General features: G+C 41.5%; 1 protein-coding gene across 1 annotated transcript; it reads right to left on the reverse strand.

The window, feature by feature from the left end:
• Window positions 1-3,662: 3,662 nt before the first annotated feature.
• Window positions 3,663-25,557, reverse strand: ankrd52a (ankyrin repeat domain 52a). Its single transcript, XM_028997890.1, has 28 exons — window positions 25,406-25,557; window positions 24,504-24,587; window positions 22,369-22,447; window positions 21,524-21,594; window positions 21,202-21,402; window positions 19,440-19,527; window positions 18,381-18,523; window positions 17,407-17,619; window positions 17,206-17,284; window positions 17,003-17,117; window positions 15,664-15,746; window positions 14,875-14,992; window positions 14,644-14,712; window positions 14,333-14,473; window positions 14,002-14,061; window positions 13,804-13,915; window positions 13,237-13,308; window positions 12,964-13,165; window positions 10,781-10,868; window positions 10,494-10,611; window positions 8,181-8,400; window positions 7,744-7,831; window positions 7,567-7,650; window positions 5,641-5,786; window positions 5,430-5,512; window positions 5,245-5,327; window positions 5,037-5,128; window positions 3,663-4,661 (listed from the first exon to the last, which is right to left on the reverse strand). The coding sequence occupies exons 1-28, from the start codon at window positions 25,430-25,432 to the stop codon at window positions 4,417-4,419; spliced, it is 3,204 nt and encodes a 1,067-aa protein (XP_028853723.1). The 5' UTR covers window positions 25,433-25,557; the 3' UTR covers window positions 3,663-4,416.
• Between the last annotated feature and the right edge of the window lie 1,494 nt (window positions 25,558-27,051).

Raw genomic sequence — 27,051 nt, forward strand, 5'->3', positions numbered from 1 at the left:
ATTTTTTTTTTTTTTAAATAAGCAACCAAAAAAATCTAGATAAAAATCAAGGCAGCTACATGAAATCCACCTGAACAACTCATTTGCGCCAGGGAAAAAAAAAAAAAAAAAAGACTGACCTCCTTTATACACCTTGATTCCAGCTATTGAAGAAACAAGCCTAAATGAACTAATCGAAATGAACTTGGAAACGCACACCATCGCTACATCTCACCTCTTACTCCTACTCAAACACTTGACTCCACCAGTCATCTTTTGTGCAAGTTTCATTGTTCATGGACCACTGTCTCTCTAACTGGCCTGACGGCAGTATTGCTTTACAATAAAAAAAAGAAAATGAAATGAAAAATGCACATGCTATGCCAATGAACTGAAGAAACTGAGAAAAAAAATAGAAACATTCTTAGCTGGTTTATTCCTTCTCCTGTCTCACAGCAAAGCATTCTGGACAATCTGTCTCTGTCATTTGAGCCAGTCTGGGACATTAATTTGACAATGCACAAAATACAACAGGAAACCAAAACATGACTAAACAAGGCTCCTCCACAAAAAATGTTAAGGAGTAGAGAATAAGGAAAAAAAATGTTACAATGAATCGGATATTTTCAAAATAGATTTCCATTTTTCCATTTGAAATTTGATTTCAATTGAAAAAAAAAAAAAAAAAAAAGAATTTATGGCACTTGTGGGTCGAGGTAACAGCATGGGGTGAAGTTAAGGTCAAATGCATCGATCTGTTGATATGACGAAAGATATGCGAACCCTGTGCGCGCTACAGCCAAGGGGCAGACGGAGGTAACATGTAAGGCAGTCTCAGCAGACGCTGCTCTTCACCTCAAAAAAGTAAAAGCAATTAAAACGGCATGATCTTGCCTGTTGCTGTACTTGATATTTTTTTTTTTTTTAATATCCTACACTGGCTCAATGAAGCAACGTTTCAAATCCACCTGAAAGGAAGCCACAATGCTGGCGTGAGCAGCAGGAGAAAGGAAAAGACAGTGCAGTAAATGTCCACGACGCCCCCAACTGAAACTCCTGACTCCAATTTAGATCTTACATTCATTTATACAGATTTTTTTTGTGTCAGCAAATTACTGTAGTATGGCTCAGTTGAGATGTCTGTAAATCTACATCTATACATACTGTGTTCATCAAATGTCGTCCTTTTTTCTCATTTTATTTAAACGCCCTTGCTCTTTTTGGCATCTCATTAAAAGAAAGGCAGTGCAAATACAGGTTTTCAGTTTGAAATGTACTTTTTGTGCTATGCACATGTGCACACAGAGGTGTGAGTTTGTGTGCAAGCTTTTACTAGTCCACAGCCACCAAATAGTGATCCTGGTAGAGGAATAATCCCACCTCTTATCATTGCACATAGACAACACGCACACAACACACATGCACACAGGTTTGACAAGTCATCATTCCATCTACCGTTCTGCAGGGAAGGAGAAAAAAAAAAAAAAAAAAAAAAAAAAAAAAAAACACAGTACTTCCTAATATTAAGTTAATATCTACATAGGTAAAATATGTATACATAAATACACATATACATATAGAGATATTAAATAAACAAAAGTGCGTATCCTCTCAATAAGTGCTTTGGGTCTGGGTTGCATGATTACCACTTATTTATTTAAACTTCCAGCAGGTCTCTGAAGAGAGCAATTCTGGTGGGATATAAAAATGGCCCCCTTTTCCCTCCTTCCTACGCAACTATTGACTTTTCACTCAACCCACGTTTCACTACATATTCCACGATAAAATAAAATTATTAAGCTGTATCTTTAGTCTGACGGCGGTGTACCACTTAAATAAAAATCCCTTTCGTTCAGCTGAAGCAGATTGTTATTAAATGGCTTATTTGATGGATGTGATACCTCCTCATCAAACTAATCCTTTGTCTGACATCATATACAAAGGCTTATGGGGGGGGGAGAAAAAAAAAAAAAAAAAAAAAAAAAAAAAAAAAAATTCAGGTAGCTTAATACAATCATGTCATTCAGCATATTAGTACAAACGCGAGGAATGGCAAGTATGCTGGTTTTGGCATTTGCCCTTCCTGCGCAGAGTAAAGGATACTGTTTTTTAAAGGCTTTTAACAACGAAACACCTTGTGGAACAGCAGAACTGGCCTGATCACGGTGCAATTTCATTAGAAATATTTCAGTCGACACAATTTGATAATCATCCCAAGATCTATTATGAAGGTCCCTGTTTTGTGTTAAAAGAGAACAATTGTAGGTGAACTGAAAGGAGAGGAGTTACACATATCAAGCCTGAGTGTGCACAAAAAAATGGTTAATTTGTCACTGTCAAAATATTTGCACAAGTTCCCATAAATGCATTCCCTCACAAATAAAAAGCCCTTATTACACTGATTGTCACTTTAAAGAAGGGGAAATTAAGTCCAACAGCAGCCATACTGAATGCCAAAGGGGGACAGACGAAAAGGCTGAATATAATATACAGATGATTACTACTGAAACAGTACAAAAATAATCCAGTACCAATCATGTATCGCAGTTAAGGCCAAGGCAGTTTGCGCTAAGGAAGTGGAAAAAGTCTAATGAGGAAATTTTAGTAAATATTAAGACAATAACTACATACAACTATACAGTAGCATGTTGTACTGAAAGAAACTAAAATTCTGTGAAAAGAATTTTTTCATTCCAGCACCATTCCTCCCTAAAAAATTAAATCGTAGCTCAGCTAACAGTGAGCTAATAATAAAATTTGACCAATCTTAAATTTCCGGGGAAGCATGGTGAAAAATTCAGAGCCAAAAAAAGGTGTTCCTGACCACCGGCAGCATATCAAGCATATCTGGCTTACAGAACACAGTGTCAAATGCTGCCATTTGCTGAGATTGGTGCCATTTATGGGTTAGAGGCCAAAAAAAAAAAAAAAAAAAACACACACAGACAGTGACACCGTATGAGGTCATAGTGTTGTATTTCGAACAAAGTTTTAAAGCTTGTAAAGTGTACTGAACCATAACATGTAATCTAGTTCAATTTTAGTCATTTTAGATTTTTCTTTTTGGTGATTCATAATTTGGTGGAAACTGAATACGTCTAGTGTCTCAAATGATATGTACCAATTGTTTCTCATGTGACAGACGAAAGCAAACAAGTTTAACATTCAGAATGGCTGCATGTTAAATAAATTATCCTTCCCTCATTACAGCAAAAAAAAAAAAAAAAAAAAATTACCCATAAAGCTCAAAAGATGCAAGAGGTAAGAATATTTTGAAGGCTCTAATGATATATTGCTTAAACAAAAACACAAAAAAAAAAATGTTTGAATAAACCTATCCCCACAGCAGCAACTTTTGTTTTATAGGAACACGTAAGCTAGTACACCTAATAAGACAAAATCGAGACAAAAACAGTTCACCCAGCAGAACTTTCAGGAAGATGTTTTGTATTTTGCCTCCCCGTTTTCTCTTGAACTTTTCAGATTAACCCTATAATTGTTCTCTTTTAAGAATTCCACGTGCTTCTGGGTAGAGTGGTCGATCAGAGGGTGGTGTGTAATACACTGTGAGCATGAAAGTTCTACCCCTCCGAAAAAAGTAGCATTATCAGCAGTATAGGCACAGCACTGTAAGACATCCAGAAACTTCCACACGCACGCACGCACAAAAAAAAAAAAAAAAAAACGGCATTTGTTGTAAGCATATTTTTCTCTGTGAGTAGATCCTCACATTTCCTTCATTCAGTATTTCATTGGCAGGCCAGGCACGAGTGCAAACAAACCCCACATTACTTGCTGTGCCCAAAAATTCCAACAGCAGATTATTATTACTTTTTTTTTTTTTTTTTTTAAACCCAAACCATGGTAAATGAAAGGTAAACTAAAATCCACTGAAAAACAGCTGCCAGCGGGAATGACACGACTAGATCAGAAATATCAGAAGTTTTCACCAGCACTCTTCATGATGGTTTGTCTGCACCTCCCAACCCACTTTGCTGTGCAGTCAAACCCGTGTGGTCTCGTGACTCCACCATCGTTCGCCATCTACTGCTCACAATGCCATTGCAATTCTTTCGACAAGCCGGTTCTCCTCCGGTTCTGAGCGGTTGGGGTATTTTCAGGATGACGTGAGGTAAACAGATGGTCAACAATGGTGTTACAACCAGCGCTAGTGGAGTTTGAGGGATTGTAACAAGAACACAGAACGACACATTTGCATAAAGGTTTGACCGCACCTTTCAGATAAATTCTGATCATATATGCACACAATGACATGCACACACTCACACACACACACACACACACTCATCACATAAAGTGTTGTACTGCACTTGTATAGCATGATCCAGTTGTGGTGAGTATATGGGGATGGTCTTTGGGCGAGGGGAGGGGCAAGGAATGGGCGTATGAGCATGTGCGTGTGTGTTATCAAGTCTCTCACTCGGTGAGGCAGCTGTCCAGCCCCACAGTGCCAGGCCGGTCCTTGGCGTAGCCGTGCCGCAGGCTGCCGTTGGGGAGGTGGCGGCGGGTGGCGGCGATGCCGCAGTGCTTCAGGAGGTTGAGGCTGTAGTTGCCGCCGCCGCTGGGGTCTTTGGGAGGAAAAGGCTTCATGGTGGAGAGAATGAGAGCCAGACAGTCGGCCACATCTTTATTAGGAGCGCAGGCCAGAGCTGGGGTGTGGCCTGAGTGAGAAATCACAATAGACACAAAGCTAAGGGCATTGGCATAAATTCATTGCAATATCTATGACTGCATTCAATGTCCATAATTTTTTTTAATACATTTTCTTCACCTTCAACATGATGAGATCAATCAAATCTCACAAAACAAGGAGAGGTTTAAGAACCACCGCTGTGCACTTAACCCTCCTATTATTATATTACTTAGTGGACAGACTAAAATTAGTTAAAATTATAAGTTTATATTGAAAATTATTTCCACTTGTAAGGATTCCAGTTAAACAACTTTTATTCAAATTTGATCACCAATTTATTGAAGAACGTGTTTTATTTTTTCCCCAGAGCTGTATATAACCTGTGAGTTATTTTATCACTCACCCTCCTCATCCACTGCCAACACCGTGGCGCCTCGGCTCAGCAGGACCTCAACCACAGTGGCCAGACCATTCCGCGCTGCAATATGCAGGGGCCTGGAGAGATGAGCACACATACACATTTACATATACACAATGATGAGAAAAGGAAAATAAAAAAGAAAATATTAAAATATCTACATTTAAAAAAAAAAAAAAAAAAAACTACTGACATTTGCAGTGCACTGTTTGTTGCATTGATGAGAGATAGGTCATCGATTTCTGCCAGGATCAGGAGTGCGCACATTTCATGAGCCTGCAGAGGGGAAAATCAGACGGGTCGGTACATGCAAAGACTGAACACAATAAAAACATTTTTGTATTGTATTTTTTAATTCATATTCACTGAAGTTCAGACCTTGCTGCAGGCCAGGTGCAGGGCTGTGTTGTTGTTGATGTCCAGCAGGGTGAGGTCTGCCTTGGCCTGGTGAAGCAGGATCTCTGCAACGTACAGGAACAATAAAAAAAAAAAAGTTGAAACGGAGAGGAGAAAAATAAATCATCATATAGTGCCAGAACCATGCTCAAACTACAAATAAGAATATTTCTAAACACGTTCGGCAACATACCAACATGGGAAGAGTGGCCATTATCAGCTGCAATCATCAGTGCAGAGTGTCCGGCGTGATCTACTGCGTTGACCTCTGACCCTTGGACCAGAGCCAGCTGCAGCCCAGCAACACTTTCTGCTCGGGCAGCAGCATGCAATGGAGTTCTATAGCAGGGAATCAGACATAAGAAAAATAAACATATACACATACACACACACACACAGGCCAAAAGTTTGGACACACCTTTTCATACAATGTGTTTTCTTCATTTTCATGACCATTTACATTGGTAGATTCTCACTGAAGGCATCAAAACCATGAATGAACACATGTGGAGTTATGTACTTAACAAAAAAAGGTGAAATAACTGAAAACAGGTTTTATATTCTAGTTTCTTCAAAATAGCCACCCTTTACTGCTTTGGCATTCTCTCGATGAGCTTCAAGAGGTCGTCACTTGAAATGGTTTTCACTTCACAGAGTTAATTAGTGGAATTTCTTGCTTTATCAATGGTGTTGGGACAATCAGTTGTGTTGTGCAGAGGTCAGGTTACTACACCGCCGACAGCCCAATTGAACAACTGTTAAAATTCATATTATGGCAAGAACCAATCAGCTAACTAAATAAAAACGAGTGGTCATCATTACTTTAAGAAAAGAAGGACAGTCAGTCTGGAAAATTGCAAAAACTTGAGTGGAGTCGCAAAAAACATCAAGCGCTACAACGAAACTAGCACATATGAGGACTGACCCAGAAAAGGAAGACCAGTGGAAATCTGTGCTTTGGTCTGATAAGTCCAAATTTGAGATCTTTTGTGAGACACAGAACGTTTCGAGACGTGAACGGATTGATTCCACATGCCTGGTTCCCACTGTGAAGCATGGAGGAGGAGGTGTGATGATGTGGGGGTGTTTTGCTGGTGACACTGTTGGGGATTTATTCAAACATGAATGCACACTGAACCAGCATGGCTACCACAGCATCCTGCAGCGAAATGCCGTCCCATCCGGATTGTCCAACTAAACACAATCACTTATTTTTCAACAGGACAATGACCCCAAAACACACCTCCAGGCTGTGTAAGGGCTACTTGACCAAGAAGGAGAGCGAGTGCTGCGGCAGATGACCTGGCCTCCACATTCACAGGACCTGAACCCAATTCAGATGGTTTGGGGTGAGATGGACCAACAAGTGCTAAACACCTCTGGGAACTCCTTCAAGACTGCTGGAAAAGCATTTCAGGTGACGACTTCTTGAAGCTCATCGAGAGAATGCCAAGAGTGTGCAAAGCAGTAACCAGAGCAAAGAAACTAGAATATAAAACATGTTTTCAGTTATTTCACCTTTTTTTGTTAAGTACAGAACTCCACATGTGTTCATTCATAGTTTTGATGCCTTCAGTGAGAATCTACCAACGTAAATGGTCATGAAAATAAAGAAAACACATTGAATGAGAAAGTGTGTCCAAAGCCTTAAAACAACAAAGCCTTAAAAACAACAAAACCCAGATTAACACCTGAATTTATATACATGGGCACAAAATTAAGGGAGAAAGGAGGGTGGGGGGTTTCTTATGCTTTTGGTATAAACCAGGTACCGGCACACTTTTACTATGAAGCCACGGTGCATTTGTAGATGCACATAAGACTTTTTTTTTTTTATTTTATCCATGTGAACATTAGATATCTTGTCTTTGTAGTGTATTCAAATGAATATAGGTATTTGCAAATCAGTGGTTTTATTGTTTTTCTTTGCCTTTTACACAACGTACCAACTTCATTGCAATTGTAAAAACTGATTTGCAATCAATCTTGTTCAATGTGCTAAAAAGACTGAGCACATTACTAACCATGTGTGCTTTGATTTTAGCTGTTTGAAATACTGAATTAATCAATTATTTCACAAAACATCAAAAAGATGGAAAAATTCTTTGCAATTACACACCTTCCTTTGGCGTCTCGAAAATTAACCATCTGTGTTCCCGCAGTTTCCACCAACAGTTTAGCAGCACCATCATGGCCATTTATTCTGCGAAGGTGAAAATTGTACAGTTACGTCATTGCACATAATCAGTGTTTCGGAAAAAGGCAGGTTTTCAGGTCGGAAGCTGAAGGTACTCACAGAGCACAGTGCAATGGGGTGAAGGGGTTACCCTCATGGATACTAAATGGTTTGTGTTCAAGTAAAGCTTCCAAACAGTCCTTATGCCCTAAAAGCAACAGAAAGGGGAAATATTCATATATCCAGCAGTGGAATACAAGTACCTAATTTCATGTTTAAAATTACAATCAACCATGAAATCAAAAGGTTGTCCTAGTCCAGCGTTTCTCAAACTTATTTGTCCTGGGTACCAGTGTTGTCTGGCTTTGTGGTTGGCCTAGCGGGTAATGAAAACAGACCGGTAATCGGTAATTCCAATCCCGAACCACCAAGGATCCCTACACACTGCTCCCCGGAAGCCTTTCATGGCTTCTTACTGCTCCCTCGCAGCTGTCCTATTCCACATCATATAGTTGAAGACTAGCAGGCCTTTTAAAGTCAAAATATTTAGACATTACCATGATAGGCTGCCCAGTGGGCAGGCGTGTAGCTGTTGTAGTCCAGCAGGGAGTCCAGTGGGTCGGAGCCCTCGGCCGCTGCCAGAAGAATCCTCAGCACCTCACTGTGTCCGCAGGAGGCTGCGAGGTGTAGCGGCGTCCGGCCGCGAATGTCCCGGCATAGTGCCAGCGCGCCATGCTCCAGCAGGGCAGAAGTGCACTCCTCACTGCTCACCACCGCCTGAAGCGGAAAGAGATACACAAAAAATTTACTTGTTTCAACTTTGGCCAATATAAGCGAAAATACACTTTCCTTTCTAGATTTAGTCACACTAAATCCAAACTACAGCCCCACATCATTTTGGGTGTCCTGAAACGTTTCTGAGATACAGCATCCCAAGAGAGGCTTTTGTCATATTAAGTAGCTTTACAGGATTTAGGACTATTTTATCTGATATTCATTCATTGTTCATTGAAAGGCAGCCAAGTTCACTGCACAGTTTTGACATTTCAAACTGTTTAATCAGCAAAATAAATAAATAAATAAATAAATAAATAATACACACACACAATAAGTTATAGGGATATTGTGAGAGATATAGTGGATGTCATACATAAGGTGTTTGTTTCACTTTAAACATTTTTGGGATAGGGAGGCAATTGTATTAGGGTGATAGAAAACACAAAATGAGGTGAGTCTATGTATTTGTCTCATTGCATGCATTTGTGCCTTATATTGGGGCCAATACCAAGAGACAACCTTTCTCAACATGGCATCAATTTCAACATTCTGTGGGTATAAAAAGCTGGTATTGTCAGTAAGTCATTCCAAGTTCATCATTCAAACAGCCATGAACACACAATGTCACTTAACAGACGAGCAGGGTCACCTGGCATTAACGCGCTTTCGGGTTGGTGGCAGGCAGTCAGATGTTGCTCGTGAACTTGGTGTGTCTCAAAGTGTCATCAGCAGACTTGCTTCAAGACACAGAACTACTGGCAGAATTCATGACAGACCCAGGAGTGGAGCCGCACGAGTGACAGAGCGCAATGATGACCAGGACCTAAACACTCAGACATCGTTATGCAACAGCCACAAAGCTGCAGGCCCGTTTACGAGATGTGAGGGGTTTCCAGACCCCTAGACTAAAGAATGTGACTCCACCACTTTGGCTTGAATGCCAGATGACCATTGCAGGTGACTCCACTGATACCAAGACACCATCGTGAATGTTTGCAGTGGGCACAAGACCATGTGATCTGGACAATGCAGCAGTTGTCTTCTGTCCTGTTCACTGCATCCTGCGTCACCTTGCAGAGAGTTGCTGGAGAAGGGGAGTTGAGCGATACGCTGAGGTTTTTGTACATGATTCAGTCATTGCACGTTCTTACTTCAGAGACATCATAGAACCCATCATCATCCCCCAATTCTGCCAGCACACCCAGACATTCTGTTCATGGATGATAATGCTCCACCACATCATGGCAAAATTGTCACAGCTCGACTTCAGGAAGTTGGAGTGCCTCCCCTGACCTGAACCCCATAGAGCACGTCTGGGACCAGAGACTTAATGATCGTACCCCACCCCCACGTGACCTGGCAGAACTGTGTGTAGCACTTGTGGAAGAGTGGAGCGCATTGCCTCAGAACAACATGAGGCAAGTGAGGAGCATGTCACTGTCAAGCTGTTATTGCGGCAAATGGTGGAAAAACCCGCTACTGACATTGTCAATTTTTGTTATTTGGGGCTATCTTTATTATTGTCTAGATTTTTGGGGTAATAAATATTAAACTAATGAAAATGGTGTTTCTTCTCATACATATCAAAGGGAACTTTTACTTATTTCATTAAAAGTCAGAGCACTCAGGTAAACAATATGCCTTATTATAATATAACTTATTTTGAGTAGTGTATATACTGACAGTTCTATGAGGTGGTTCCTGAGCAAGACACTTTACCCTGAGTGTCTCCAGGAGGACTGTCCCTACTGATTGTAAGTTGCTCTGGAAGAAGTCTTATAAATGCTGTAAATGTAAAACAGCAATTCTGAATAAGATGATACTTGGCTGAATGCCAACACATTTTTCAGGCTACTTCCTAATTATCCTAATTAAGTATTTTTTTCTTGACAATATGACAAGGGTATAAAAACAAAACAAAGCTAAGCATTGTATCAGATAGCAATAGCCCATAAATGATCAATAAATGTAACTGAATATTGAATATTTAGCAATATTGACATACTGCTGCCTATTATACTATTAACTCTACTAGGTTTTACTGACAAAAAGAACCAGGCAGAGTGATGCAGCCATTCTATCATCAAACTTACAGCACGGTGCAACGCAGTGCGGCTCCACTTATCACCGGTGTCAGGTGCGACTCCTCGCTCCAGCAGCAGATGCACACAGTCCGTGTGGCTGCCAAGCGCAGCCAGCATCAGGGCGGTCCTACAGACAAGCAGCAAATATTAATGCTAAAATACTAAATAGTAAAATTCTATGAAACCGCAGATCAGTGTATCTACAGTTTCAGAGTCACGTCAGTCACTATGCCGCCTCCTATTGCATATATTACGCACACAAATAACAGTCACAGCAAAAGTAAAATCATACTTACTGTCCTTGTATATCTGTAACTTCAATGATGTCTGCAGTTTCTGTCCTGTTCACTAACATAAGCAGGCAGTCTGTATGGCCATTGGCAGCTGATTAATGCACGCGCACACACGCACACACACACACACACACACACACACAAAACATACTGTGAGTCACATAATAAGACAATTTCTAAATTTATGGTTAAAACCATACTTTCTCATTTTAGACAAATTCAATAAATATACAGTACATACAGAAAGTATTCACAGTGCACAATACACATTGTAACGTAACACAGTATACCAAAATGGATTCATTACAATACAACAGATTTCTACACAACACCCCATTAAGACAACATGACGAAGTCTACTTGAGGTTTTCATAAATGTATAAAAAAAAAATGGAGAAAACTCTATGCTTTGTAGATGCACTTTTTGGCAGCAATTACAGCCTCAAGACTTTTTTGAATATGATGCCACAAGCTTGGCCCACCTATCCTTGGCCAGTTTGGCCTATTCCTCTTTGCAGCACCTCTCAAGCTCCATCGGGTTGGATGGGAAGCAGTGCACAGCCATTTTAAGATCTCTCCAGAGATGTTCAATCGGATTCAAGTCTGGGTTCTGGCTGGGCTACTATCTTAACTGTGGGTTTAGGGTTTCTGTCCTGCTGAAAAATGAACCATCGAGATCAAAAGCTGGAGCAGGTTTTAATCCAGGACGTTTTTTCCCTCTATCATGACTATCTCCCAGTTCCAGCAGCTGAAAAACATCCCTGCTACATAATTCACTGTAGGGATGGGTATTGGCTTGGTGATGAGCGGTGCCTGGTTTTGTCAAAATGTTCATTTTGTTTCTCATGGTCTGAGGCCTTCAGGTGCCTTTTGGCAAACTGCCATGTACCTCATACTAAGGAGTGGCTTCTGTTTAGGTGGCTGGCCAGCTCTAGGAAGAGTCCTGGTTGTTTAGAACTTCTTCCACGGACAATTGAGTCCACTGTGCTCATTGGGCCCTTCAAAGCAGAAGATGTTTTTCTGTAACATTCCGCATATTTCCAAATCAGGTCCAATCAACTGTTTTTTTCCACAGCTCAACTCCATTTAAGATGCAGAAACATTTCAAGGATGATCAGGGGAAACAGGAGGTACCTGAGCTCAGGTTTGAGCTTCATGGCAAAGGCTGTGAATACTGTGAATGTATATATGTGTGTGTGTGTGTGTGTGTGTGTGTGTGTGTATGTGTGTGTATGTGCTGCCTTATTTTTTTTATTGTTAATAATTTATTGTGTGTTCTGTGTAGAATTCTGAGTAAATAATTAATTTAATCCATTTTGGAATAATGCTATAACAAAATGTGGAAAAAGTGTGGATTCTTTCTGGATGCACTGTACATATACAAACCCAAATCAGAAAAGGTTGGGACAGGGTGAAAAATGTGAATATAACTTTTTTTTTTTCCCCCCTCAAATTGTATTTCATTGCAGACAGTATGAACACCAAATAATTCCTGTTTTTTCTTGTCAACATAATTTGATTGTAAAAAAAAATATCCAAATAACACATTCCACTGCACAATGGACCATTGCAGATGCCTCCGAGCCCAGAGAAGTCGACAGCGCTTGTGGACACTATGTATTAGGGCTTCCTTTTGGCCCAGTACAGTTTTAGCTGGCATTTCCTAATGTAATGTAGTGCTTGAGAGTGACTTCCTGAAGTAATCCTGAGCCCCCGCAGTTATATCACTTATTGATGAACGACGGTTTTTAATGCAGTGGCGTCTGAGGGCTCGGAGACTACGACCTGCGTCCTTGGCCTTTGCACACGGTAATTTCTCCAGATTCCCTGATTCCTTTCACTATGTTATGCACTGTAGAGGGAGGAATGCCCAAATCTCTTCCTAGCTTTCTCATTTCATCATTTCAAAGATTTTTGCCCGCACTTGGTGGCAAAACTGGCGATCCTCTGCCCATCTTTGCTAATAAAGGAGTAGGCCTTTCCTCGATGCTGCTTTTTTTTTTTTTTTTACAAAAAAGAAAAATGTTGACTATTGTTGACTGTTCATATTGTCTGCAATGAAATAAAAGTGTAGGGAAATTTGTGAATTACTGAGTTGTTTTTTTTTTATTTCACATTTTTCACCCTGTCCCAACTTGTGGGTTGTACATCAAGACAGAGGAAAACCCCACTTTGCTTATGCGCACCTGCCACATGTAGTGGGGTCCACTTGCGACAGTGTTCCTTCAGGACACAGGAGGCCCCATGAGCCAAGAGCACCTCGGCACACGCTGCATGTCCCCTCTGTGCGGCCAGATAAAGAGCAGTGCGGCCTCCGGCATCCCGCACATCCAAACTGACCAGAGTCTCCGAAAGAACACGAAGAGCTTCACAGTGACCATTATACGCCTGAGAGAGGGAGCATGATGTCAGAAAACTATTGGCCGAATTTTCATCATAATCAGCCATATTTTACTTACAGCTAAGTGCAAAGGGCTAACAGGAATGCTGCTTTCAACATCTCCCAAGCAGTTGAAAGACATTTCCAACAGCTGAAGGAAAAAAAAAAAAAAAGTCATTAGGGGTGTGACTAAAATGACACTATAATTTGAGTAAGCCATAAAAGCACTCAGCATGACTTTTGAAATAAACATAAAAGATGCCCCCACTACTCATTCATGTGTCAGCTATTTGGCAACACAACAGAAACAATAAATAGTTTTATTAAATGATCAGCTTTGGAGGAAAATCAGATCTGCTTGCAGTTGTGCTTACATGAACGTAGCGGAGGCATTAACATGGACATTGTGTGTCACTGAACTCAATTGTTGGTCTGGCAACTTGTGTTGTGTGCAGAAAGTTATAAAAACCAGTTGGTTAAGCAACCTATATTGGATTGGTTGCTGCTACTATGCTCCTGTGAGCATTTCGTCACACACTGTTGCTAGAAATTCTGCCATGTATGATCAGGTAAACGTCCAAATTGACCTGAACCGTGTAAAATCCTTCTAAATGAAACGATTTATGATGCTGTTATAAGGACTCACCAACTCCAGGTTCTGCTTGCTGCCATGAGCAGCTGCATAGTGCACTGGACTGTAACCTCTGCTGTTGCGCAGGGCCGGATCAGCCCCATTGTCCAGCAAGTACTCCAAACATCTACAAACACATTCCTTACCATCATTAACCACACAGCTTCACAAAACCTACAGCAGAGCAGAAGATTATACTTAAAATGATCTTACAGAAGAGCTTCCTTGTCCCTCTCCTCACTCTGGTGGTCACCAGAAAAGTGCTTGTCCACTCTAGGGGAAAAAAAAATTCAATCAGGAAAAATGGGCCCACATGCTGGCAAAATAAGTCCACTGACAAGTTCAGACAATTACGTAAAATTAAGTTGTGGGTTCAATGTCAGATGGGGTGATGGTGCATTACGTAAAAAAAAAGCCATCGCTTCACAACACAATATAAAAAGCACAAGCACCAGAGGCCACAACCAGTTATTTACTTATTTTTTAAATGTAGATGCTGTGAATGACTTATGGTGAGATGTGCATGTCTGTCTGAGTCTCACACCTGCGGAACGTTTGAGAGGCGGCAGCAAAGTGCAAGGGGCTACACCCTTTCAGGTCCAACTCATTCACTTCTGCTCCTGCACTGACCAGAGACACGGTACACTGGTAATTCCCATTTGCGGCCGCATAGTGCAAAGGAGCCCTGAATGGTACAGAGAGGAAAAAAAAGAATAGAATAAGGCAAAATAAATATATACATTTCAATAAATTACAAGATGAATTTACAAGGTTACAAGATGAAATTGAACACATAAATGAAAGCATCGCAAATATAAAACCTGACACAGCACCATAATGTTGCAGGTTTCTAACCTTCCAAACTTGTCCTTTTTACTCAAGTCAGCACCACTGCTCAACAGCAAGTTAAGACATTCAACATTCCTGTAAAGTGAGGGGACAAAGTACATGAATGGTAAAGAAAAATACTTAAAAGTCCTTGTCCAAAGTCAGAAGTGTACAAATGCATAACAGCACTGCTAACTGGGTTAGAAAGACAAGATACTTTTGTTGCCATTTTTTTTACATGGAGGAAAAACCATTTACCCTCCGGAGGCGGCGGCATGTAAGCAGGTCCTCCCCAGGCTGTCTGGGGTGTTTATGTCAAACCCTGCTGATAGCACATGCTCATTACTCAGAGATGACACAATGCTGTACAGCTGACCTGCAACAGAAAGACCAACAGTGTGCCGTTGCTTAATATTCTCAACGTATCAGTTTGTTCCACCTGTAAAGGTTGTTTCACCCAAAGTATGAACTGCCTGGTAGAGTCAAGAAAAAAGATTCACAGATATTAATTGATACTAAAATTTTGTATTGACTTTGATACCAATTAGTACTGGTATCAATCCTTAAATTCCAGTTTTGCACCAGAATTCTCAGTTCTCAGAATTCACTGGCAGACCACAGCAATTTTCAAGAGGCATTGCAGCGGGCATCTGTAATAAATGTGAGCCACTTCTCCAGATCTGATGTCCTGATCTTTATTATACTCTGGTTTAAATTAAAATAATTGACTACGTTAAACTGAAAGTAACATGTATTCTGTGATTTAGAAGAAATTTCAGAATATATATCATGTATGACAATACAACTTAAAAATCCCATTATTTTTAGGCCATTGAGCATTGGGCTGTGGTGGCCTAGCGGTTAAGGAAGCAGGCCCGTAATCAGAAGGTTGCTGGTTCGAATCCCGATCTGCTAAAGTGCCACTGAGCAAACCACCGTCCCCACACACGTCCCTGCCTGTGCTGCAGTGTATCACAATGACAATCACTTAACTTTCACTTACAATGCAATTTGCACTGTCTGCATAAGCACAACCATAGAGCTCACCTGAGGAAAGTAACTTTCGACAACAGTCTGAAAACCCGTAGAGCACGGCCAAGTGCAGCGGAAACATTCCATGGATCCCTTGCCTGAACAAAACAAGCATTTTAATCAAAGCTGAGGCAAAGACACAATTTACTATGGACAGAGAATTACATGGGACAAATATAGCTATAGGATGATCATTTTTCATGCTGTAGCACACTAACTAAGTAATTGTTTCACCCCTTTTGGTGGGCTGTGACGGCGAGTTCAACCCCCCTTCTCACAGTCAGGTTCCCCGTTGCCCTCGAGAGAGGGAGATAGACTCTGGACAGTAGTCCAGGCACATACACATGTAAGAGACTTGATGTATTAAGGATGGGGCAGGTATGTGTAGGTGCTATATCCAGGGGATCTAGGGATCTGGGTGATGCTGGAGATGAGCCCTGTGTGAGCTGTTAAAATGGTTTTTCCGCAGACATCTTTAAATATGTATAATTCATTTCCATAACGTTAACAGCAGTAACTACATGTAAATAACGCTCCCTGTTTCACTTTCCCTTTTCCATGGTTTCTGCAATAACTCTGGCTTACAACCATACAAACTCATGCTTCCTGCTTCCCAGCTCAAGTCTGACAATGGAGAGCACCAATATTTCATTCAGTGGGGGAATACTGGTTTGTTTTTGGGGTTACTATATCTGTAGTGTGGGAGTTGTACAAGTAGTCCCCTGGCAAATGGGTAAAAGTGGGGAGTTTGTGTGGGGTAATCTTTCTTAGTTTTATTCCTGCAGGCAAGTTGCTGGTCTAGTCCCCTCAGTAATAGTTCAGTTGCAGCCTCGCTTGGGGTTTGGTGTCAATGTAATCCGCTGTTGGCATTACGCCTGGAACCCTGTAATTTTGTTAATGCTTACTAGTTTTTTTTGATTATTAGCTTTGTGTCATTTTTGCTTCTTTATTTATTTGTTTATTTTGGTTTGCACATCGCAGAAAATAAAACCCTGGTTTCCTGGTGGTCCAGTGGGTTTTCCCCACACCCACCATCACAGTCCAGGGTTAGCCACATAACAAATACATTATTCAGACACGCTTTACAAGTGACTTACTCAGGGATACTATGATAATAAGTGGGGTTTGAACCTGTGACTTTTTGGTCTTCATGATGACAGGAGAGTGTATTACCCACTGGGCTACTAGCGTCATACCATCAACCAATGCATTGTTACAGTACCCCCTCTGGTGGACAGGATACACACTTTAAAATAGTTATCGAAATCAAAAAGGCCCCAAAAATCCCCCTGTAAACTGACATAAGAAACACAAAAATAGATATTTTATTCAAGTGTTTGAATGCCATGCTTACCTGGCTGTGTCAGCACCATTAGTCATAAGAGTGCTGATGAGCAGCTCGTGACCATGCTTAGCAGCAACATGAAGAGGAGTATTGCCATATTTATCTACACAGTCAATCTCCCCACCTAACAAAGAGCAGGAGGGCATGAGTGCAATCAAAAATACCAGTACAGGGAACATTCATGCTTGCAGATTGTGTGTCTGTGTGCTTACCATTCTGAATAAGGATCTGGGAGCGTGTGAACCGTCCATGAATGGCAGCCATGTGCAAAGGGCTCTTCCCTTCTTTACTCTGGAAAGTCATAGAAAGAAACAGAACTTCACTAATGTTCTAATAACTAATGCCAACTTTGCTGACAGGTCCCTAATTAACCAACAAAATAAAAACCGACCGAAATGCTAGGGTTAACATACCTGCATGTTGACATCAGCCCCATTGTTGACTAGCAGCTCAAGGCAAAGTGCCCCGTTGGTGGATACAGCTGCCAGATGGAGGGGTGTGCAGCCACGCTGGTTCGGCTGGTTCACATTGGCCCCTCTGTTTACCAGCTCGTTGGCCACTGCTTCCTGCCCAGTGTAACAGGCCATGTGTAGAGCTGTGTTTCCAAAGGCATTAGGTTCATCAATCTGATGAGAATAAAGAGAAGAAAATACGTAAATAAAGAATATATACACTGCTCCAAAAAATCCTAGATCTGAAGGAATAAAATATTCTTATTTAATACTTTGTTCTTTACATAGCTGAATGTGCTGACAACAAAACCACTTAAAAATTATGGATGGAAATTAAATGTATCAACCCATGGAGGTCTGTATTTACAGTCATGCTCAGTGGCGGCACCGTAATCAGAAGGTTACTGGTTCAAATCCCGATCCGCCAAGGTGCCATGGAGGTGCCACTGAGGCAAGCACCGTCCCCACACACTGCTCTTGCTTATCGTCCTTAATTTATACCTGTTGTCTACTCCATTAGCACAACAGCATGTGAAATTGATTGTCAGTGTTGCTTCTTAAGTGGACAGTTTTATTTCACAAAAGTGTGATTGACTTGATATTTGCCCCCAAAGACACGTCAACTATCAACATTATCTAACTAAGCAAGAGCAACCCTAACACAACGCATTGTTTGGGTCTTCATTGTTCAGATAACATTTTCTGGCCCAGTGATGCAGCAATTTGTTCCATAATTGTGGATAATTAGTTATATAAACATGCTATTATCTGCACAACCAAATAAACAAAGGCAAACAAAAGGCCATTTTCACCATGGACTTCATATTCTCAGCTGAATGCCAGAAAATATATTACATTTCAGCAGGGACATATTATACCATGTAAAAATGAATGTACTAAGTGGCAGTGACAGGAAATTGTTTCAGGGCTCTCACCTCGGCTCCAAGACGCAACAAGTACTTCACCACCTCGACATGGCCACTGATGGCCGCGACATGAAGAGGGGTATAGCCCCGCTTATCTCTGCAAGATGGATCCACACTACGTGACACCAGCAGCTTTACGATCTCCAAATGCCCTGAAAGAGAAGATATTAAATGATCAATGTCATATATTTGGAACTTTTCTCATCAAAGTGAAAACTACAAGATTAATTTTGTATAATTTAGGCTTCATAATAAATGTAGCACTTCTGAAATAACGCTGTATTATGCTACTTGGTCATAGAAGATGATGGCGGCTGCCATCACAGTGCCCTCTACTGTGTGTTCAGCTTTTCATGCGTTTGAAGTGATCACTTTTTGATAAAGCACAGGAATTTTTTTTTCTTGCCCCAGTCCTGCCCAATGGGTAACTACACCCATTTCAGGTTCATCAGTGAGTTTATGTTTATGGACCCTCATAATAGTTATGGATCACAGCAAAGCCTGGACAGCATTATTAAAAGGTCCCCTGATATCAGTCTTAGTGGTCCCCTATCTGTGCTGAAGTCTCTCTCTGAAATTCAGTCTTTTTGATCAGCCACTTTGATCCAGTCCCACAATGAGGTTTCCTCAGGACGCGCCGTTCCGGTGTCTGTAGCTTTAAATGCTATTGATGGGGAGAGAGGCGGGACGAGGAAGAGAGCGGCCTATAGAAGTGCTATCAACATCATTCAATAACCACAACCGCACAGACGGGAAGTCGTGTCGACGTTTTTTCCAGAGTAAAAAAAAAATAATTGCCCCGATAACGTCATAATGGGACAAATTCCAGATCAGAGTAAGGGAGTCAATACACAGCAGCTTTAAGTAGTGGCTTAGCTGCTATAGGTAAAGTTAAAAGTTTAGCATGGAAGCTAAGGGAGGAATCTGTTCTGTAGGTTCAACATCACCAAGCTATATTTTTTGCCAAATCAAGAAATCCTCACTATATATATAAGTTATTATTTAAGCAGACCAAAGATTCCAGATTTAGCCCTTAAAATGATTCAATTCAAACAGACAGACACTCACCCAAGTAAGCAGCCCAGTGGATGGCCTGCCGATCCTTCTTGTCACTGGCACTCAAGTTCGCCCCTTGATTCAGGAGCAAATTCACCATCTGATGATGAAACAAAAACAGAATTAATGTACGGTGTACAATCTCAGAATTTATTGGGGCCTAATGAAAAAGCGGAAACATTCGTGGCCAAAGGTTTTGAGAACGACACTGGTTTTCACAACGTTTGATGCTTCTGCTCTTCTGCTGAGATCATTTCAGTGATCCTCTCATTAACAGTGAGAGTGTGGAGGAGCACAAGGCTGGAGATCATTCGGTCATGCTTATTGAGTTAGAATAAGATACTGGATGCTTTAAAAGGAGGGTGATGCTTGAAATTGGGAGGGTGATGCTTCCCCTGTTAACCATGGCTACCTGCAAGGAAACACGTGCAGTCATCATTGCGTTGCATAGAAAGGGCTTCACAGGCGAGGATATTGCTGCTACTAAGATTGCACCTAAATCAAGCAGAGATCAGAGAAGATCAAGTGTAGTGAAGAAGGCTTCAGGTCAGCAAGCACCATGATTCAGCTGCAGGGTCAGAGAAGGATATTCTACAAAAAGTAGAGGGAATTGACTGCTGAGGACTGAGGTAAAGTCTTTTTCTCTGATGACGCTGCCTTCTGATTGTTTGGGGCATCTTAAAAAATGACCGTCCGGTGAAGAAAAGGTGAGAGCTACCATCAGTCCTGTCTTGTGCCAAAATCCTTAGACCATTTATGTGTGAATAAAGAATGGTACCAAAAAATCCTGACAGCAACTTCTCCCAACCATCCAGGAAAATTTTTCTAGTACCGTGCCATACGGCCAAGGTGATAACTAAAGTGGCTCGGGGAACAAAACAAATTTTGGTTCTATGAGCAGGAAGCTCCACGAACTTTAATCCAACTGAGAACTTGTAGTCAATCCTCAAGAGGCAGGTGGACAAACAAAAACCCACAAATTCCGACAAATTCCCAGTCCTGATTATGAAGGAATGGGTCGCCAGAAGTTGATTGACAACATGACAGGGCAAACTGCAGAGGTCTTGAAAAAAAAAAAAAAAAACTATTTGCATGAGCTTGATGTAATTGTCAATAAAAGCCTTTGAACCTTATAAAATGCTTGTAATTATACTTCAATACACCACAGAAACAACTGAAAAAAAAGAACTAAAAAAAGTGAAGCAGCAAACTTTGTGAAAACACATATTTATGTCTCTCAAAACCTTTGGCCACAACTGTACACAAATATTTATTTCTTCTTTTATTTGATCAAAAGTAATTTCCTTTTCTAGATACTAAGTAATTCATTTTTTTACTAATTGCCAGCCATAATTAAGTCAAATAAGTCTGTGCATCAGCTTTGAAATGATTCTTAATTATTTGAAAGTGAAATATACAGTGATAAAATCACGACTTTGATTACAGTGGCTTGTTAGACTTGCAATATTACTATGAAATAACAAAATGTACTGGCAGCTGCAGTGTTGGCAAATGCTGGTTCATACTGCACTGTTCATACGGACCAAGCCTTACAATCTTTATGCCTGAGAGCCAGACACATTTTTCTCATTCCTCGTAGTAAGATGAATTAAATTGCTCTCATCAACTTATAAATCACATCCATAATCAACGTCTCCTCAATCTTGGTTTCAGAACCCGCATCAATGCAGTGTTTGTATTGGTTGTGCGTTAATGCGTCACACGTGCACTTTACTAGGAGTCAAGCTAACGGAATCGAACCCTGGTGCATCACCTCGGTGTGGCCGCTGTGTGCGGCGTGGTGCAAAGCGGTCCTGCCAGATCGGTCGGCCACATTCAGGCTGCTCAGCAGGGGCACTAAAACCTCTGCACAACGCGTCGCCTTGTTAGCGGCCCCTACGTGAAGTGGGGTCTGCCAAAATTTGTCTCGTGCGTTGACTTCGGCTCCATGTCTCAGCAGCATTCCTACTGCCTTCTAAAAATGACGGAGAAATTCAGAACAGAAGCAACTTAAACAGCACATTCAAACAATAACTGGACACCTAAAAGTGGCATCTCCGTTTCTTATTATTCGCTGTGCAGTTTTGAAGTCTTACTTCATTCCTTGAAGCAGTGGCACGATGCAGTGGAGTTAGCCAGCCTTGGTCCTTAGCGTTTACACTAGCACCTATAAGGGAACATAAGATTTAGAGAAAAATAGAGAAAGCGTAGAGAAGCGCAGAAGCGACGCTCCCTCTCAGATTAATGCCAGTTCTGTGCTTAGGTTCAGTACATCTGTATGCGCAGTGCATCACCAAATGGATGTCTGGATTGGATGAAGACTCTTCTCAAATAAAAGCACATGAAGCTAAAGGTGCCCGAGAAAAATTACATTATCTTTCCTTAACATTTCATTACCACATTGACCGGAATATGACCACCCCCCTGCAATCATCTGAAAAAATGCAATCAACACATACTTCAACCCCACATTGTTCTAATTTAATGTGTAGTATTATATGAAGTATCCAAATAATGACAAAATGCAAGAATTTTGTTTTTTGACAATAATATGGACCCAAAATAACCTACAACCATTTAAAACTTGTATATCAGGACATACAGGAAGCGTGCTTGATAAAATAAAATAAAAGAGATAGACTGGTGGAAGGTAGATGTATAGATGTGTGTATCTATCCAGTGGCAGTCCTGTGGGAACATGCTGAGCTGCAGTAACGTGATCTCTCGTCAGATGCCATAAAATCAAAGCATGAACAATCAAAGAAACCATCTGTTAAAAAATGTTTACAGGCACAGACAATATCTGAACTATAGTATGTCCCTGACTGCACAATCCCTGAAAAAGAATTTATTTGACTCAATATCAGTAAACATTCATTGACTGAAAAGCAATTGAAAGCAATCACATAGCCATAAAACACACAGACAGCAAAACACTTACCCGATTTGATGAGGAGGTCCATAACATGGACATCACCCAAAAAAGCAGCAGCATGCAAGGGGGTACGGCGCTCGTGGTCCTGAAATATAGAACTTAATTTGATTGACTGTGAGCAACATGCACTTATGCACATTGTTAATTGCAGCCAAAATTGCTTTTTGCAAAAGAAAAAAAAAAGGCAGGGCAGGTTTGTAACAAGGTTTAGTCACAGTATTAAAAATATACAATAACTTTGCAGGACTAAAACGCAAACCACATTACAATGTATAGCAGTGTGATTCAGGGAGAGGTCAGCCCTTACACCAGTAGCAGTTGCTGTGAACTGGTGAACAATGCTTCTTTCAAACCAGCGCGTGCAGTCGTCACACTGACACACAAGCGCCAATTTGTGACGGGACTTATCACGCTTTCAAAACTAGCTGTGGCCTTGTTTACTGCAGGCAAATAAGAGCTGGAAATTGTGCTGGTTAATTTCTGGAGGTCATAAGGGTCGCATACATAATCAACATGGCTAGTTTGATTTTAATGAGAAAATAGAGGAGAAAAAAAAATAATAATTTAATTGTCGCAGTTCTGATTCTAGTTAATGTTAAAAGTTACAGTATCTAAGTATACTATGAACAATGTTTAATTTGCATATAGGTGCAGCGATGACCTAGCAGGTAAGGAAGCGGACCCGTAATCCGAAGGTTGCCTGAACCGCCAAGGTACTCTTGATCAAGGTATCGTTCCCACACTGCTGCCCACTGCTCACCAAACACAGAAATATACTTGCTGTACATACATACAGCTGTGGTCCGAATACTGCATTATAAATGGAGCAGATGCAATAATTGCGGAATTTTATAGGGGTAGTGTTGCCAGATCTGCATTTAACAGATGGCAATTTGAAGATGAGGTCAGTACCCAATCGGTACCACTCGCCCGATCGCACTCCGAAAGCCGCGATGTTGCTGCCCGATGGGTTCTCATGAAATGCTTAACGGCATTCAACGCGTTTCTGGATCCACACATAAAAGAGATGTATACATAATAATATCTGCAAAAGCCTGGTGTGAAATGCATTGTTGGTTATCACTCAAGGTCAAAAATATCCCACAGTTCTTTACATGGATAACTTAACCGTGTAAACTCATCCGATGGGTGTTTTGTCTTGTGTACTGAGCTCGCGGGGGTGCGGAGTTTGCCCCACCCAGGGTACCAAACAGGCTGGGGCCGCCCCTTTCTGTTATGTCACTGTGTCACATTGACTGTTGGAACGTGGTACAGATATAGAAGAGCAACATTGATACAATTGTGCTAGTATCGATCCAATACTGATACTAGAATCAATATTTAGGATAGATCGCACATCCCTATTATATACACACACAGGCATCTGAATTTTGAGTTTATTGGCAGTGGCATGTACATATACTGTGTGTACATTTAATACATTTACACTCACACACAGACCAGATCTAACTGTCCCATAAAGTTGTGAATGAACATATTTTATGACCTGGGACAGATCGAGCCGCAACATGGCGGCCTTTGGAACATGCATGCATGCGCATGCGTGGAACCGATTGGGCAAGTCGTACCGATTGGGTACCGACAGATACAGGTATTCGTTCAATTATCTGGTTTGTGGCCTGGACACTGACTCCTGGTGGTAAGGAGTACACACTACAGATTACGACTCGCAGTCGGATGCAGGTGTATCAGCACAAACGTTAACAATGGAACCGTCTACGGATATATACGCATACGTAGCTCACAGCAAGTAGATTTCTGGCTTGAGGGTGATGGTTAAAAGCAGAGGCCACATTTTCGTAGTGTGCACGTGTCCTGTGCTACTGTGTTTCATAATGACAATCACTTCACTTTCCCACATAGTACCATATAACAATCCGCACGTGTTCATTGTAACCCACAACAAGACATGAATGCGAGATTGATATTCTTATGAGCATATAAGCAGTCTAGTCAATGTGCTGGGAAAATGTCAAGTACTTTTTCTTGTATACAGGCTGACCAATCAGGAGTTGGACAGAAATATACACCCTATTTTAGTCAGGAGTCTGTGCAAGACAGAGCACCTCCTAAGGGACATCCTCACACAAGGTTCCTTCAGTCTGAGATGGTTCACCTACCAGTGCATTGACTTCTTCTTTCTTGTGCAACAAAAACTTCACTTCTTCTGCATTTCGGCTAAATATAGCCTGGATCAGTGGTGTCTGGGGGGGGGAGAAAAAAATCAAATAAAAAAAGAGGAGGAAAACTCACACACACATTTATTATTGAATCAACTACATTTTGCCTGGTGACCTGCACACTTGTAAAATTAACAATGGAACGTTTCAGAATGTTTATCATGTAATTAATAAAATTCTGATGAATAAACACGATATTAAATTACCATTAATTATACATGATATTTATGTTCTTTATAAGACATCCACAAATGGATCAGTACGGGGCAATCGATAATTAGAAAATCTGATACCTACAATATTTTAATCATTCATATTAGTCATAATTGATAATTATCTAATCCTTGTGCATTTCTGCACAGTCATATTTATATATTTTTTTTACATATTCTGTTTAGTGACTACGCGCCATCTGCTTTCGGGAGGTTTCGAGAGATTCGACACAAGCTACAGATTACGCGTCTTTTACACGCAGGGAGGAATTTCACACGCAGAATAGAGATTAGACGTCTGTCGACATTGCGCTGCTGGTTTGCCAAATTTCTACCAGAGAGCAGAAAACGCACCGTCGTCATCGAAGCGCTAATGTTACGCTGCACCCTGCTAATCGAAGGGCGCTGCGACCAAACTCGACCCGATTATCTCGCACCGCGCAGCTCCGAATGAGCCACAAGCCCTCCGCGGCAGCGTTTTAGACGGCCGGCGGGCCGGCTGGTCGAAGTTTATTAGCAGCGAGGGACCTGGCGTCTTTAAACCCACGGAAGGCCGCGCGGCGGCGGGCTAGCGTTAGCACGTCCGCGTCGGGAAAACGGGATAAAGAAAGCCGCGTTCTCCGCGCCCACCTGCTCTGTTATGTTGAGTATTCCCATCTCCCTGAGTCAGTCAGGGCGCAGCTCCTTCATTAGGATCGGGGAGAGAGCTAACCGCGGTATTTTTGTTTGATTATGATAATTTCTTCTTCTTTCTTTTTTTTTTTTTTTTTTTTTTTGGAAGGAGGGGGAGGAAGAGCGCAGTGTTCGTGTTGCTCTCCGTCGTTTATTGCTTTGACTGCGGGGCTGCGCGGAGCGCTGTCGCCCCCTACAGGAACGGCGGCGCCACGACAGCATTCCGAGAGCGCAACAGCGCCGCGCTGCGGACGACAACAACAACAACATTTATTTCTTTTATAGCCCAAAATCACATACAGTATGTCTCAATGGGCTTTGACAGGCCCTACAGTTGACACCCTCCACACTTGACCCTTCTGCACACAAGGAAAAACTCCACACAAAAAACTCTAGGAGAGAGAACAAAAGAAAGGAAGAAACCTTGGGAAGGAGTGATACAGAGAGGGACCCCCTTCCAGGGTAGAGTGAGCCTGCAAATGGTGTCAGTGCAGGGTTGGGGATGATATAATAATAAGTCCTACAGTTGTAGGGTTGAAGAAGTCCAGGATGTAGTCAGTGTCATGGTCTAGATTATGTGTCCATAATGATGCTACTGGTCCATTTGAAGATCCCTATAGCTGTAGTTGTAACGGTGGTGGTTGCTGTGGTGACCCTCTGGTTTGTTTCATGGTATGTCCTTGTTTAGCAGTTGTCAGGAACCAGGATTTATTTGCTGGTCTCTTCACTGGGGTCTGCCAGTAGTCTGGGTGCTTGATTCCGTGTCTCGGAGAAAAACAAACAGAAGCAGCGGCAGACGGTTGCACTGTACGACAGACACTGAAATATGTGGTTATAGTGGTATATTGGTGCTACAGTGGCCCGGTACCCTAACTAGGACAGCCTAACTAGGGTGAAGTTAACTTTGTCTGTGTCTAACAGGGGGACTCTGTGATAAACTGGACTTTATAATTGACACTGCGTCAAAGTGAAGTGAAATGAGGGTCTAGGACTTTAACAAAAAGCCAGATAGGTTTTGAGATTGGATTTAAACACTGAGACTGTGTCTGAATCCCGGACACTGACAGGCAAGCTGTTCCACAACTGCGGAGCTCTATAGGAGAAGGATCTGCTCCCAGCTGTGACCTTCTGTACTTTTGGTACCAGTAGTGACCCCACACCCATTGATCGAAGGGGGCGTGGCGGTTCGTAAAGAACCAAAAGTTCATTCAGGTATTGCGGGACGAGACCATTTAGAGCTTTATAGGTTAAAAGTAGGATTTTGTAGTCAATCCTAAATTTGATGGGTAACCAGTGCAGTGATTGTAAGACTGGGGTGATGTGGTCAAATTTCCTGGTTCTAGTTAGAACTCTGGCTGCAGCATTCTGTACTAGCTGGAGTTTACTCATGCCCCTACTAGAGCATCCAGACAGTAATGCATTGCAGTAATCTAACCTTGATGTAATAAATGCATGGACCAACTTTTCTGCATCATGCATTGAAATGATATTTCTTATTTTCGCAATATTCTGCATCAATGATGACACCTAGATCCTTCACTTCAATACTTGGTGAGATAGAAAGGCTATCCAGGGTTATTGTGTAGTCAGCCAGTTTATGCCTG

The sequence above is a fragment of the Denticeps clupeoides genome, chromosome 12 (genome assembly GCF_900700375.1).
Source record: "Denticeps clupeoides chromosome 12, fDenClu1.1, whole genome shotgun sequence".
Taxonomy (NCBI): Eukaryota; Metazoa; Chordata; class Actinopteri; order Clupeiformes; family Denticipitidae; genus Denticeps; species Denticeps clupeoides.

What these genes read in the sequence shown, in the direction of transcription:
- ankrd52a (XM_028997890.1), bottom strand. Translation starts at nt 25,432, where the DNA reads ATGGGAATACTCAACATAACAGAGCAG. An exon ending in AAGAAGAAGTCAATGCACTG is followed by an intron (nt 22,448 to 24,503) that starts GTAGGTGAACCA and finishes TCTATATTTCAG; the next exon opens with GACCACGAGCGCCGTACCCC. An exon ending in GGGCTGATGTCAACATGCAG is followed by an intron (nt 17,285 to 17,406) that starts GTATGTTAACCC and finishes ATGACTTTCCAG; the next exon opens with AGTAAAGAAGGGAAGAGCCC.